Source organism: Corvus brachyrhynchos, unplaced genomic scaffold (genome assembly GCF_000691975.1).
Source record: "Corvus brachyrhynchos isolate BGI_N302 unplaced genomic scaffold, ASM69197v1 scaffold83, whole genome shotgun sequence".
Classification (NCBI taxonomy): domain Eukaryota; kingdom Metazoa; phylum Chordata; class Aves; order Passeriformes; family Corvidae; genus Corvus; species Corvus brachyrhynchos.
Window position 1 is genome coordinate 6,964,019 of NW_008238464.1, and position 16,021 is coordinate 6,980,039.

The following is a 16,021-nucleotide window of genomic DNA, read 5'->3' on the forward strand; positions in this document are numbered from 1 at the left end:
TATAGAAAGAGTAAAGAACTGTTATTCCTATTTCCCACATCTTTGCCTAAAGGCCCTTGATTTCAAAATATAATAACTTGGAGGGAAAAAGGGGTTATATCTGCCACTTCAAGGGGGGCCTCTGCCTTCCTTAGCAGACACCTGTCTTTCAAAACCGAGACATTCCTTTTGTTTTAAGTACTTATAGAGTAGCTATAAAGAACATTTCTAACTATAGGCTGAAGTGATATTTTACTGCTCTTTAACAGTTTAATCAAAGAACAGTGAAAGATGAAACGGATATCATGACAAATCCACAATAGTCTTACCATGTGAGTGCTGGTTGTCATTAGCTGAGGATAGGAAGAGAAGCAAGTAGCAAAAAGAAAAAAAGCACACAAATAAAATAGACCAAAATATCAATGGATAAAATAAATAAAAGGCAAAAGTTCATAAAATTTGCATTCATGTGACTGCAAAGCAAGTAGAGATAGATTATTTTAAGCTACTATATGTCAAAAATAATTAAACTATTAAAAAGCTTGTTATATTTAAGATCTTTTATGATCATTCATAACTACTCTACCAATAGTCTTTTGATATGGTAAACAGATATTCATCAGATGCATGTTAAGTATGAAACTGGAAAGTTACTGTATAAATTCAGAAGTAATACCTGAAATTTATGTTCTATATTTCTCCTCATTAGTATCCAATCCTATATCTGTGCTTACTGATACACAGTATGTTCCATTGCATAGTCCAGATTTTGCTAAACAGATAACCCATCTATCTCACTGCAACTCATAAAACAGTTATTGTCTTGCATGAAATATCAAAGAAAACAATTAAAACTATGTTCATTTCACAACTGGCATTAAAAAAAATTACCATTGACTGATGAAATCCAACACTAACCTGTCCATTGCTGGTCACAACTGTGTTGTCTAACAATAAATAGGCACCAAAGAAAAATACCACAGCATCAAACACTCCTAGGAATGTCCAATAAATAAATGCACGCCAGCGCAGCAAAGCATTCTTGGCAACATCTCTGTGTGAAACAAGAAACACGTATTCATTATCAGCAGGTTTGAAAATTCCAGATAAATGAGATCATTCATATTGTTTCTTGAAAAGCACCACATTTCCACATTACAACTGTCTATCGCTTCAAATCTAACTCCTTCCTCAAAACATCCTCTATATTTATTTTTACTTAACTCTTAGTAAATCCTTTGAACTGCTCCCTGTACTTCTGCTTATTTCAATAATAGCAAACTCCCTGTGCTGTACCCATTTACTTTTCAAACTTTTTACAGAAGGTATCTCTTTTCCAGTGCTTGCTGCACATGTCATGATCCACTGCAGATATTAAATGGAAACACTAGAGGTCCCTGGAGACTTTGCTTTATTTCCTCTAGGATACTTATATACAGACTATTGCAACAAAATAAAACATTTATTTTATGTGGAATGTGAAACAAGGGATTTGCAGTTGACTTGAAGGTTCAGGTCAAATAGGATTTCTTGAATGTTTTCCCACAAAAAATACAGGGATTTGTCAACAACAGAACTCTTCATCAGCATGCATTTTCTTACTACAAAAAATTTAAATTTTACAACTTTAGTTCTTGTCCACAGAATGGGTATGTATCAACTTGGCATACAGTATAAAACACATCAGAGTAAATCAGGACACAGTTAAATGAAAACCCTGAGTTACAGAAACATTTACTACCAACCAATACTTCCACCATATGAACTTTAAAGACTGTCTGATTACCATATAAAGTAATTTCTCCCCACAGATTAACAATATAGAGTGCAAACCCGTACACAGCCAACAATAGCCTCATGTGGCCCAGAACAACCACTATTGCCCAAAACAGCTTAGCAACAGGCTCTGTTAGGTATCAAAACCCACAAGTTTCTGACAAATAAGCTTTGCTAGCTTTCAAAAACCAAAAAAGATCTTCTGAATTAACATTTCTAAACTAAAAACATTTAAAATATCAAAGAGAAAATAAAAACATTACTGTTGATTCAACAGTAATCGCTTGTATTCCTCTTCAATTTCAGTGGTAAAAACATATCACTACATTGATTAACATTTGGGTGGCTAATATTACTTCTTTCAAAGAATGTTTTTCCTGTGATAATCTACTGTTAGCCCTACCTGAAATGTACTGGCTTTGTAGCTACGAGGATCTAAACTGGGCACTGTTCCTAATTTAGATGGCCAAATGCAGTTAATTGACAACAACTGTACGTCGAGTGGCTAAGAACCTAAACAAGTCAATTCCAACGCCCAGAAGTGAGTCAACAATATGCGGAGGACAATGCTGGACACCACACAGAATACATCCTCTGATACAACAATCTAACACTCAGTCATCTTTTCTCTCAGAATAAAACATGTATATAGAAAAACCAGCATGTTTTCTTTCTTAAAAATACTTCTGTTCCCCATGTTTCCTCCCCATTATTTCCTCCATAGCTGGAGGAAATAAAGAGTACTAAAATAAATCCTAATTTGATTTTGTTGAACAGTGATTTCTATTTAGCTCTCATTCCCTTTGTAGAACGCATGGTGTGATTTGTAAATGTGCACGTAAAAATACATGTTTATCTATTCCACTTTGTAGACCATGCATGTGGTCTTCAACCCTTCTGTTGCAGTGTATCTGATGTTCTACTGTAACCTTGTGGCACAGAAATCCTGAGGACTTCCATTGTAATGGACACACATCCCACAACTGAACAGTCAAACTTTGGGGCACAGTGTTTTAATTTTACCTGTACAGGGAAGGCTCTCTCTTGAGTATGTCTGCACTGACATGTTGTTCCATTAGACTGTACAAGAGGATAGGAAGGGAGGTGAAGCTGATATTGTACAGTGTTAGATACGCAGTATCATATAAAGTCTGTAGGTGGAAAAGAATTAAATCAACTACTTTTAATTTAAAATTAAATCTTACTTTAAAATTAAATCCTCTGCATGAGACTTGATTTAAAATGAATATGTGAACTTCTGCAGGAAAACAAAGTTCTATTCCTTCAGAATGGAGGCAAATACCCCTCTACAGCTGCTAACTGATATAGGACACAACCCTCCACCTGTATCCCATTCACCAGGAGGTAAAAGATCAACTAAAAGATCCATTGCCTGGACCAGTCTGGTCCACATACTGGCTCCCCCTATTGTTTCAACTGTACGACCAACTCCAAAGTACCCAAACTGAACAGCAGATTCCTGTAGAGGCAGAAATTCCTCTCACATACATCCACATAGCCCCATTCCCTTTTATCTCCTCTATGTCTTTAAAACATGGAGATATTCAGAGAAGAAGTGAGAGCACTCCAGAGGTTTTTCAGCTGTGTGTGACTGCAGTGAGCTACAGCTCACATCCCAATGTGTCTTCGATTCTTCTTCTAACTGAAATGCTTTCTCACGTACGTATCATCAGTGTACCCTCACACCTACCATGTCACCCCACAAAAAGAGCTGTTTACTTCCTCAAACCTATTTGGTGATCATTTATGTTGGAAAAAATTTCTACCAAAACCCCCTTTTTGATTCAAAATTACATTTATCACTTAAAAGGATAAAAATTAAGCTAAATTTTCATCAACACATGCTTTCATATCTAAATCCTAATAATGCTCAATAAAAACTTACAAAGTTTTCAGTGGTCATTTGAAATGGAAACCAAAACAGATAAAAATAGTTTTGTCATTTTGACTCTTCCTGGGGCTTCTTTCAACAAATTCAAAGCAACAGTACTATTTTCTCTGAATTAATTCATTAATTCATTGAATTCTCACTGAATTTAATACTGAAAACATAAACCCTATTTGTCTAAATTCAGTCATTCATTCCTTTGTTTTTTTGCTCCCTCATTCTGAAGAAAGAAGAGGTAGATCTTTTCTGCACAAATTAGATGAGAACAAGGGAGAACAGAAAATAAACAAAAAATTTAGGAAGGCGAATACCAGATCCTATCCTGAATGACAGCACTTTTCTGGTGAGCAACAATTCTCTTTTCTTCTATTTTTCAGTTTTTATATTTTCTTTTCAACTAATGGAACGCTGCTATTCATCTGAAATTTGTAATTCATACCAGTCCATGCCAGAGAAGACTAGTTTATTCTCTCATTTTCATTCTGCATTCTAAACTTGAACAACTGGTTCAATTACTCATCTTTCAGGATTTCTTCTATTCATGTCCAGTAGGCTTAAATCTAATTGACTTACATTTTCCACAGACATTTTACTTTGCATTGCCATTTCCAAATTTTGTATTTCTCTATTCCTTGACTTTAACATTGCTTTTGTGATAATTCATAAAACGGACTTGTGTAACTTTACTGCATTTGCCACTGAAAACCGTATGAACCAAAAACGATGTTCTTCTTTGTATAAACTAACACAAAATTCTCAGGAGGATCCCTTTTTTTTTTAATAAAGAAAGCAAAAGACATAACATGACATTGATGGAAAAGGATCAACCAACCTGCTGTGAAAACCCACAGAAGAACTGATATAAAAACTGAGGAAAAATGAAGCAGACATTCTGAAAAACAAAGTGAATGCCGTCAAGTGAAATGCAAGCGCTTATTTATATACAATGCTATAGATATGTAGATCATAGTTTTATAACACTAGCAATAGTGAGCATTGCAGGAATAGTGTATGTATTAAACACCAATAGTCAAATCTTGCAGTAATGCTGCTAGAAAAAAACATTTACAATATTTTCAAAACAATCTTATAAGGCTACAGTTTGAAAATTCAAGGCCAGTGAAATTTGGGATCCAGGAATACAGTTCAGTTAAAGCAAAGAATATAAGGGACAATCCGCAGGAGGAGACAAATCATGATAAGCAAGCATGGATACTCTGGTTAGTATGGTTTCCAGCAAAGCAACTTTAAGACGTTTCTAGCTGTAACCCCAAATGTCATCCTCTCCCAATTATACATATAGTCAAACACTAGAACCCTGAATTACCCTGTGACAGTTCCTTTCTATAATCTTCCACTGCTTACCAAAAGAACTTGGATGCCAACATTTAGAAATAACAAAGCTGTCTAAATAGGGGGATGCTCACCATGAACTTTCTCCACCTACACTATCCTAATGAACTTAGCATAACTTAATTTGCAGTAATTTTTAAGTTTTCAAATACTATTTCCAATGTGATTTAAAAGTTCACTATAGAGACAGCCTGGAAGGTACTGGAAATAAGCAGACCAGTCTGAGATGGAATTTGTAGGATATGAAAAAATAAGATAAAAATTTTGGTTTTAAATGTAACATCTCTTACAGAATGTATCTATTTCAAACTATTTCACTTCATGCTCAGAAAAAAAACAACAATTCCATTTCAGCACTGGATCTGGTACTCAAGAAAATCTCCTTATGGAATTATTGCTGTTTTGTAACATTAGCTGCAAAAACTGTAAATAGTTAGACATTACCATTTAAGTGAGGTTTATGTAACTAGAATAAGAATTCCCCTACCTTATAAAAGAAGTATTGCACAAGTTCAGATATCCTAATGTAATAAAAATGCCCATGAACAAGCAACATTTTTTTCAAATGTTTAAATTTAGGTATTGCATAGTCACTGTTTCTTGCTGCTTGACGACCTTCTTTGCCAATGATTCCTTAAAAAAATAAAAAGAAGTGAAGCTATTTAATAACTAAAGAACTATTAAAAAGATACCATTAATTGCAAAATTATATAATAACGCTATGATACTGATCTACTGGGTGATCACAACTGTATCTCATACATTATTCCTAGGATAAATGCACTAAAAGTTGTCTATAACACATATAACCTGATTCTTTGAGACTGCCTGTTTGTAAGAAATAAATGGATTTTATCATTTCACTTGAAATAATATGCTAAGGTGCAGGCTTACCTATACCAACATGTGCTTCTAGAATCATACTGACATCATTTGCTCCATCACCAATTGCCAATGTGATAGGATGTTCATCTGATAACTTAATCAACTTTACAATCTGGAAAAAAAATAGTATTAGAAACTCTCCTCTGTAATGGTTTGCTTATTTTGCGTAAGTATAACATTAAATAAAAATTACCAAGACAGTTTTGTAAGAAATTCTCTGAAAGGACACAAACCCAACATCACCCAATGCAACAAATATGCATAAAGATCACAGTTTCTTCATATTACAAAGTGCTTGTTCCAAACATTTTTAAAATACTTCCAAACTACTTTGAGAGAGATGGGACAGGAGGTAGGAAGAGCCAAATAATGGAAGATGTTGCTGAGATTGCTTAATGCTGTGCCAGTGCAGCAATAAATTAAGAGGGTTCCAGAGTGCACCATTTCAAAGAAATCCTGAAAAGAAAGACTAAAATTTCTGCTTTCTCATCTGTATTGAACTTTTTTCCTACATTTAAGAAAATATATTGGACTCTGCATATATGTAAAAACTATCGACATATAAACTGTCCAGAAATTTGACTTCAAATCTCTCCATTACAAATGATCACCTCTGTAAATTTGGTAACCTAAATTTTTTTGCAACTAAAATCTTCTACAAACTTCCAGACAGTTATAGTGCTGGCTAAATACATTTGTTAATGTGAATATGGGCTATAAATGCTGTACCTGTGTACTGAGAAAAAGACATGACCAACTGAAAAAAAATGAAATGCAAATTCCAATACTTCTTTCCTTTAAAAGTTCTTCAGCTATCTTGAGATGTTTCAGTAATGGAAGGATATGTTTTTACTTGATACAAATTACAAATGCAACAGTCAGGTATACTTAAACGTGGTAACACCCACATTTTTTTGTCTGGATTCTTCTTGGCTTTCCACTTATGTTAAAACCAGAGAAAAAATATCCCTCTGCAGTACTAAGTAACACAGGTTCTTGTAGTGTCAAAAGGGTAGACTATTCAAAGCTTGTTAGGTTAAAAAGAGAGCAGTTAGTTCATTTATTAAATATGTTCGTATTAGTATATACCAACTATGATTTATGTACATACTGTTCAAATTTTAAATTCAGGTGCACGGCTGGGTGCTGTTTTAGCATACCATTATGTAAATTGTTTGCCAGCAGAAATTCTCCCCTCTCCTTTTTTTTTTACTTTTTCCATTTTAGAAGATACAAAAATGAATGGTAGCATCTTAAATTGTCATAGTAAGCCATACAGAGTATTAACCTTCAATATTTATATATGTGCATGACTAACAAGCAATTATGAAATTAAACACAAACCTGTGCTTTTTGCAGAGGTGCCATTCGACAGCATAACACTGCACTGCAGTTCCTGCAAATTTCAAGAAAGAGCTCTCTGTAGCTACAAGAGTTCCCATCTGGTCTTGTTTTCATTATCAAGGATAGTGCTGCTCCATCAATAATTAAACCATAATCTTGCATATCAGTTGAAAGTCTGTTCAGGAATAAAATATAAACTGTCACTGTAAAATTCTCAAAAGTACTTAAAATCTGGCAATAAGAATTATGGGAAAATTAATTAATGAAAAAATAATGAGCATAGAATACCACAAAACTAATACATTACTAAAGGAAATTTTTTGTATAAGACTGATATTTGCAACATTTTAAAACTCTGGACTATGCTGAAAATATTCAGTGCTTCACCAGTTTGAATACATAAATCTGATACCTCAGTGACTTCACCAGTGAGTATGAGTGTATAATTAATGACTTTTCAGTTTGGTTTGAAAAAGTTCCAAGAACTGCAGTGAGGTAAACCAAGCTGCAGGAATAAAGTTAATTTTGTGGCACATTCCATAACACAGAGCAAAAAAAAACTGAAAGGCCTTTGGCACTCTGATAAGGAAATAATTTTCTTTCCAAGAGTTTACATTTACAGGAATAAATCATGCCTTGAAGGAAATGCCTAAAGGAAACTTTTTGGCCTGGATAGATAAGGCCACTGTCTACATCTAGAGTATGGATATTTTGCCTTTAGTGCAGTGGCTAAGTCAAATACAGGCTTACTTTTATTTATAATATTAAAATACAATAATTATATATGTTTCCTATAATATTACAATATATTCTTATACATAAAAATCTGTAAGCAGTATGCCTGTAGTAATTTGAGCATTGCTAGAAGTGTAATCACGGTCACAGGAAGTAATTTATTCACTACATTATATACCCTGAACAATGGGGGAAGATAAGACAGTCTGGACTGCAAGAGCCATTTTCTGCAGCATCCAGACAAGTTATTTCAGAGCACCCTTGCATCTGCCTGCATTACACAACAGCCTCAGGCTCCAGGTCAACAGTAAATGTTGTATAAATGTACACCGAGGTTTATTTTTACTCTCTTTTCAGTGTTCCAAGGTTATACACTACCGTGCATGGGGTTTCAACAAACATGGTTTCACCAGGACCAGTGTTTGTGAGAAAAACACCATATTTATTAATAGGCATCTCCATCCTTTCTACTAGAACAGGAGCTATTTTTGGCAAGTAAGATAAAATACTGTAAACTACATTTAATAAGTTTACAGATATTTTCAGCACTTTGCTACCCATTGGCACAAATGGGATAATGCCATTGATGTACAATGATATCAAATAAAAAGGTATCATTATGAAGTTCAAGCAATATACTGAATATTTGGTGTATTACAGTGAAATATTTTTAGCCTGAATTTGAACACACAGGCAGAATCCTGCTATTACTATCTTAGTACGATCTCCAGCTCTTGGGATTAATGTCAAAAAAAAAAAAAAACAAACCAAATCTAAAGAGTTTTAACATGCAGAAAATTGGTATTGCACAAAAAGTTAAACAAATATGTTTGATCACACCTTGTAAGGCCTGTGGTATTTAAACAAAATGTGGTATGGATGACATGGAGGAAAATGATTTATTTAACTGAATATACAAATGTTCTTGATTAGATGAATGGGGTATAAAGCATAAGGAGAACTCAGAAAAACTATCTGGTCCAGAGATTTAAGCTGTAAGACTAAGAATTATAGCAAATCTCTGCTAAAATGGTATCACAAATGCTTGCTAGCTTGTTGCTAGCAGTTTTATGGTGGAAAGACAAATACAGTGTCAGTTGCAATTTTTCCTTTAATAGTTAAAACAGTACCAGAAACGAGATAAAGAACCATGACTGAAAACCTAAGTTTACCTAAACAAGCTTATACTTAATTGCCATACGATAATTTACACATTAGCAACAGAAACTGAAACATACTGCTGCTTTCTTAAGGTAATTGGTCACCATTTCATTGTTTGCAAAATGCCCAGAAGCCCATTTTTAGCCTGAAAATCCAACTTTTTTCTTACCCTGAGAAGGTATCCCTGGTTAAGTTGCCATTGGGTTTTACAACAATTTTGTTTAGGTCAAAAAGCACATCGAGTATATTCTGCTCCTCAATTTTCTTTGTGGTTAGCTCAAGTATTTGTGTATTTCTTCGGAAGAGTTTGCAAGCGTAGCAAGTAGCTGCAGCCGTCTCCATTTTGTCTCCTGTCAGAACCCAAACTTTAATTCCTGCTTTCTGGAGTGCTTCAATAGTGTCAGCAGCTTTTTCTTGTAGTCTGTAAAGTCAATTGACAAAATACACTGACGGCTATTGCTTGGATATGAGAAATTCAGAGGTCTTTATTGAAAGATTTTCATAAACAAAAAAAGAATTTCAATGGAAGTTATCAGATCTAAGAATTTTCCCCAAAGTATGACTCCACAAATGTTTAGGGGACTAGTATATGTTTCCGAATCTTTTCAAGACGTAAAGATTCTTCCTTCATTTCCTCAATACCCATTTTGTAGTCCTTTCCTCCAAAACTTTTGCCTATAACTTGATCAATAAACTATTACATGCATGTAAAATGGTTCAAATACACTGATTTTTGTTCACTTAACTATTGTAATTGCTTATTAGGTTATAAAGTTACCATGTGTAAACTTTAGTGAGCTAAGGGTGTGGAATTGCTTCAAATAAGGGGTTTCCCAAATAAACCTCTAATGCAGAAAAAGAGTCTTCAATTACTTTGTCATCACCATTGAACATAAGAAACTAAGAAATGTACTAACCGATCTTCAACAGCTGTAGCACCAAGTAATATAAAATCTCTTTCTATCTTCTCATATGCCTCTGCCAATTTCTTTTCCCGGTCCTGAAGGGCCAACTTTGCATTCTGAAGCAGCTTCTGTACATTGCTATATTCTTCTGCTGTGAGCTTTTTATATGCAACACACAATGTTCGCAGTCCCTCCTAAAGAATGCAATGAAAAGAAACAAAATGCATCTTACAAAACTCCTCTTAGACTTCTTGCTGGTGTTTATGCTGGATGATTTGAAAAAGGAACATCATGAAGTGAATAAGTATAGACTGTTACAGTATAATACAGACTAGGATATAGTTGAGCTTGATTCTGTGCTGCTCTGGAAGCAGTTACAACCTGATGGACCAACCTCAATCTTCCAGAAGATAAACAGCTCAGTGATCCAACTGGATATATGAGATTACAAGAGAAGGCAAAGCCAAGGTAAACTTTTCCCTCCCTATGTGTATAATTAGGCAGGATGAGTCAGAATAAATAATAGTAATATAAATAGTAGCTCTGCAGAGTCTGATTTTGATGCTGTGTTGCAGCAGATATACGGACAGGGACCAAACATCACAAAGAGAAATGAAAATCCAACTGCACCATTTCAGTCAAGTGTAAATTAGAATTTAGCTGCAGGTGTTTCAGGCTGCATCAAACTTCTGGACTGTATGATGAACAAGAAACGGAGTATATAGATTGTGTAAGGTGGGGAAAAGCTGTTATAACACAGAAAAGTTTTGCTACCTCAGTTATATTCTGCTTCTCACCACACCATTTAACTGGCACTTCAGCTTCCTTAACTTTAATCCAGTAGGTCTTTACATAGTTTCTTATTATCAAACCAAGAAGAAGAATTATTAAAATAGCTCCCTGCCTCTTGTTATTGATAAAAGCAGGTGCCAGGTATTTTCTTTGCGAGGCTTCTGTATGTAGGAGCCAGCCCTATTTCCAATTATCCAGGATGAAAAAATAGCTGTTGATCTGGATTTCTTTCTTGATACATATTGAATGAATGTGATACGTAAATACTTTTTCAATTTCATTAGCCTCTTTTACTTGTAATTATCAGACAGCTGTCCCATATAATAAAGCTTAGTAAAGCACTTCGAGAGTTTTTTGCTTCAAAACAAAAGCAGGTGACACTGTAGGGGTTTTTTTGTCCACATACCTGTAATAATACTTTGGTTTCAGTTTGAGTACTGGATGCCAGCAAATTATATGCCATTTGTAAGACTGGCAGCTGTCCTGCATTGCAATGAGTTCTGTGTATTTTTTGACACAACAAAATTCAGTTTTACAACTCCAAATACTACTTTTAGGTAAAACCAAGTCCTGAATTTCTTTTAAAGGTGATCAGCCAGTTCATAGCTGATTTTTAGCAAGGAAAAATGTAAGATATGGATGATCTGTCTCCCCAAAGCTTGTAAAGCAATCAAAGGCAGCAGGTAACAGTTGCTAAGGCTGAGGACTAAAACTAGCAATGAGATTTACAGTTTTTCACTTTTCTTCTATTCAAAAATTAATCCAATCCACAATCGTGAATATACCATACTAACGAGCTAACTGATGATCTCTGGTTTAACTTACAGTTGTACATATCTAATGCATTCATATTGCACCACAACTGACATTTAGAAGATGAGATGGATGACAGATACAAATAAGCAAGTTACACAGACTGCTACCCACAAAGCCTGAGTGAACCTTGGCACGGAATAACCTTGGTGCCTGTAAAGACAAATCTGTTAGCAGATAAAGGAGGAGGTCAGAGCACTTAACTTCTTTTTGACACTGATATCATGTGAACAGATCAATAAAATGGAATCTTACCACTGCATTGCGTTCTACTCGGGATCGTACTTGGTCAATTTTACCTTCTTTAACCCTAGGAAATATGGAGGAATCTGCTCCCTTACAAAACAGAAATATATCACCTAAAAGAGACAGCATATGGAATTCAAAATGACCAAATATACTTTCTTCAAAAAACATCCAAATTAGTAAGTCTTCAAAATGTTTTCTTCCAACTTTTTTGTAACATTTGTACTCACGCTAGTACCCGGTCCCTTATTTTATAAAGAAAGGCACACAGACTATGATTAATGCTTAACTGATAAATCTGAAACAAATTCAAGTGAAACAAAAAAATCGAACAGAATGTGACAGCCCTACCTGTTGAAGATTTAACAATTACACTCATTCGCCGTCTCACAGAATCAAAACTCAAAACCTCCAGTAATTCAAACCTGAAAAAGAAACAGAACTATTTTTACACAACTCTACTTTTCCTAATCCCTAAACTGACTTCAAGCATATAAATGACTTCAAGCATATAAATTAAACATGACTTCTAACATGGAAGATTATGTTGAGTACTATGGAATATGGAACTAGTACAGAATGAAACAGCAGGTTGCAAATAAGAAATAAGGAAAGCCCTTACCTCCTCATTACTTGAAACAGAACTCATGATGTCCTCAAGTATCTTTGAATGTATAGTCAATCTAATTCATTTAAGCAGAAGACTAGAAACTTTGCAGCATAGCACTGTACTGCATATAAAGTAAGTTTCTATGTATAATACTTAGACATAGCCTTAGAACTTGAAATGCATGCTTACACAAAGTCTTTATTCTATATTTTTCTCATTTTTACTATTCCTAATCTCCCAAAAGTGCTGACCTAATTCCATGAATCTTGCTCAAATGTTGAATGATAATTTATTCAAGTGAAAAAAAATTATTTTTTACTGGTTTATATTTGCTATTATTTCTATGATTTGATTTTATCACATGTTCCTTTCCTTTCTAAGAGGAAAACTGAACACAAGCTCCTCTTGCACTGTTTTGGTTTCATCAGCTTGTATACTTCTATCATTTATTCTCTTACCTATTTCCTTTAATCTAAGAGAGCCTCTCTTTTACCAGCACAAACATAAGCAATCCAATCATTATTCCCAACTTTTTCAGGATTCATCTCTGTCCAGATCTGCTTGTTTAATTAGTCCTAAGTCCTAAGTCCTTCAATCCTAAGTCCTTTTAACATCCTAGAACTCAAACCTGTGCATAGCTACATCAGGCCTATGTCTACAAACCGTGATGCATTTGGGAGAAAATTCTCAATTATAGTGTTTTCTTCTGAGTCACCAAATTATACTGACTCCAGTTCCTAGGAGCTGAACCAAAAAAGTCTGAAGTAACCTTTGGGAAAAACACTCATATTATCCTAAAAGGGGATAAAGTAACAGCAGGGTTCCTAATATTTGTATCCAAGTGTCCCTGTGTAGTTAGCAGAGTACCCAAGCAGGAAGACCCAGATATACAACAGACTTAACCAGCAGACATCTAGAGAAGTGTAAGGTAAATTTTCAAGGGTATGTACATCCCACGGAACAGCTGCACTAGTTCAATGTTATTGAAAATTTGAGTCACATTATGGTCCACAAAATTTATTCTACAGGTATTACCCTCCTGTAAATTCCATGGATTATTTGTGAACAACAAATTGGGTACACAGCATTTTCTATTAAGAATGTATTATTTACCATATATAAAACCATGAGAAACTACTAGATTAGGTCATGAATCCCACACCACACCTTAATTGTTGTACCAATATTTTATACTGCATATAATGTCAAAAAAAGTGAAAGTAATTAAAATTGCTAAATTTTCTTTATTTAATTTATTTTTCTACTAAAACACAAGGTTCCTGACTTTCCTGACTTAAAAATTCATGTATAAGGAAACAATAGTTTATTAAACACATCAACAAAAACTCATCATCAGTCTATTTTGTTGTATTTTTAACCACTCACTTTTCTATGTTATTTTCCCGATTTAAGATCTCCATAAAATTGTCCTTCAGCCTTAGATAGGTGTAACCAAGTCTGTAAAATGAAACAGATGAACAGAATGAATACAACAAATATATAATTATCTGGTTTAAGCATGTCATAAGGATTTAAGACTGAGCCCACAACAAACCAACACCAGAATCCCAGAGTGTTTTTATTTGATTTTAGACTATGAATAATCATGAAGTCATGTTAAGGAATCAATCAGCTGTAGATTACTTGGTGTGTATTATTAAAATTTTTGTTTTGAAAATGATTTTGAGCTTCAGTGAATAGATCTGCAGTTTAGAAAAGTATAATACCTAAGTACACACATACCTCTGTATTCCTTCAACTAATGCAACTTCATCAGGTGATGATGATATATATATACAAGATCTTCTTGAGAACCGGTTTTTCTTCAAACCATCTACGCTGTCATCATCCTTTACCTGCACAGTGTGGCAAAGACAAAGAGCTCGGAAAAATAGTTCCTCTCTCTCCTGAAAAATAAAAGGAACGGTTGTCATTACATGTTATCACTTGAAATCTCTTCTTTTGGAAGGTGATCAATGTGACTGATTACTACTGATTACTACTGATTATTAATCGGACAGAGGCAGGCTCTTTTAGGGGCAGCCAGGTCTTTCCCTGTGGTAACAACACGATTGTGTCACAGCTGCTTGTACCCCTAAGATTGCCGTACAAGTCAGGTTGCTGGGATTGCCATACAAGTCAAGCTAATGATGCAAAAAAACCCCAAAAACCCAGTGTGCATCTTCTACCTCCTCTGAGTGCCTAGACGTGACTGAAAGGTGTTTTTTCTTTACTTTTGCTTAATCTTTAACAACTTGTATTAATTAAATACTAGTCAAGGTATAATTTAGAAGTCCTGAGTACACACAGAAGGATGTAGTATCTGGAACACAGGTCTTAGCAGGGCTTACAGATTTCCATCTCTTGAACAGCTTGAACACCCCTCAGAACTATAAAAATTACTGAAATGCATATACTTTGGCAGCTCAAGCAAACCAGTTCCTATAAAATATCAGATTGTTTGGTAATGACAGCTCCTGGCACCAGAAAGAGATTTCTATTTCACGGATACCTGGCTGCGTTATATCTCTACATTTGTGTCTGAAATCTATTCTTCTGTGCTGTTAAATACTGACTGTGCCATTGTGATTCCAAGATAAAAACACAGCATACCTCGGGACCACATTCTGAGGGCCATGGGTGAGAGACATATGGCTGCTGAATTACACAAACATATTTTAAGAGAGCTTATTTTGTCATAGTGAAGGGTATGACATGAAGTAACTGTGAATGATATGATACTGCACTGATTTAATTAAAAATACATTGTACTTTGGCTGTGATTATCCTGGCCATGTACACCGTGTTCACCTGTTGACATGTGAAGACTCCTGACCTTTCAACTAACTTTGCTTTACACAGCAAATAGCCACAATACATGCATGCTGTAGGTAGCACACTTCAAATTAAGTCACATTTTAAAGTAATTTAATTTGATCATAAACCATTCTCTGGCCCCATTTTCACTCAGTGATGACTAAATAAGTGCTTGCACTAAGCCCCCATTTTCCCCTTGGAGGATTTTCCTGTCTTGCTTTTCCCTGTTGTAGCTAAGGTTAAATGGAAACCAGTTATCTATGTCTGTAGCTATTAACCACAGGAAGTTCTGTATTTGGGTTTTAATTCAGTTTTACAATTGCATTTAAATGAGAAACTTCCCATTAAGACTTTAAATCTTACTCTTAACTAGGAAATGAAAATGTCTATGCAGTTATCTACTTTGATTAGTAAAATTCAAGAATGTTGAATTCCTAATATTACGTTCATTAGTACAGTTCAATTTTCATTTTTCACTGTAAAAAACCACGAACATAGAAAGAGTTATCATACCTTTCCACTACCTCCTGGAGATGAATCAATCATATCAATGCCTGTACAGTCATGGAGGATTTGTCCATTGCAGATAACATGTGGTACATAAACATGCCCTTCGATGCAACATTCTACGAATTCCATGTTGTTCTCAGTTAATGTTCCTGTTTTATCTGTGAAGACATACTCAATCTGCAAATG

At 34.7% G+C, this 16,021-nt stretch overlaps 1 protein-coding gene across 9 annotated transcripts in view; it reads right to left on the minus strand.

Moving 5' to 3' along the window:
* ATP11A (ATPase phospholipid transporting 11A) overlaps positions 1-16,021 on the minus strand; it is a 122,052-nt gene that overhangs the window by 18,972 nt on the left and 87,059 nt on the right. For 7 of the 9 annotated variants that reach the window (XR_001862894.1, XM_017737038.1, XM_017737033.1 and 4 more), the window contains 14 exons: positions 15,839-16,012; positions 14,252-14,415; positions 13,895-13,966; positions 12,250-12,323; positions 11,908-12,011; positions 10,060-10,241; positions 9,312-9,563; positions 7,247-7,421; positions 5,912-6,014; positions 5,505-5,650; positions 4,497-4,556; positions 2,779-2,906; positions 898-1,033; positions 309-332 (listed from right to left, as the gene is read on the minus strand). Coding sequence is in view for 8 of the 9 variants with exons in the window: in XM_017737038.1 (XP_017592527.1) it covers positions 309-332; positions 898-1,033; positions 2,779-2,906; positions 4,497-4,556; positions 5,505-5,650; positions 5,912-6,014; positions 7,247-7,421; positions 9,312-9,563; positions 10,060-10,241; positions 11,908-12,011; positions 12,250-12,323; positions 13,895-13,966; positions 14,252-14,415; positions 15,839-16,012 (1,794 nt within the window). In the remaining variant the exon portion in view is untranslated. The remainder of the gene's footprint in view (positions 1-308; positions 333-897; positions 1,034-2,778; positions 2,907-4,496; positions 4,557-5,504; positions 5,651-5,911; positions 6,015-7,246; positions 7,422-9,311; positions 9,564-10,059; positions 10,242-11,907; positions 12,012-12,249; positions 12,324-13,894; positions 13,967-14,251; positions 14,416-15,838; positions 16,013-16,021) is intronic. The other 2 variants (XM_017737032.1, XM_017737037.1) reach the window with 1 other exon arrangement.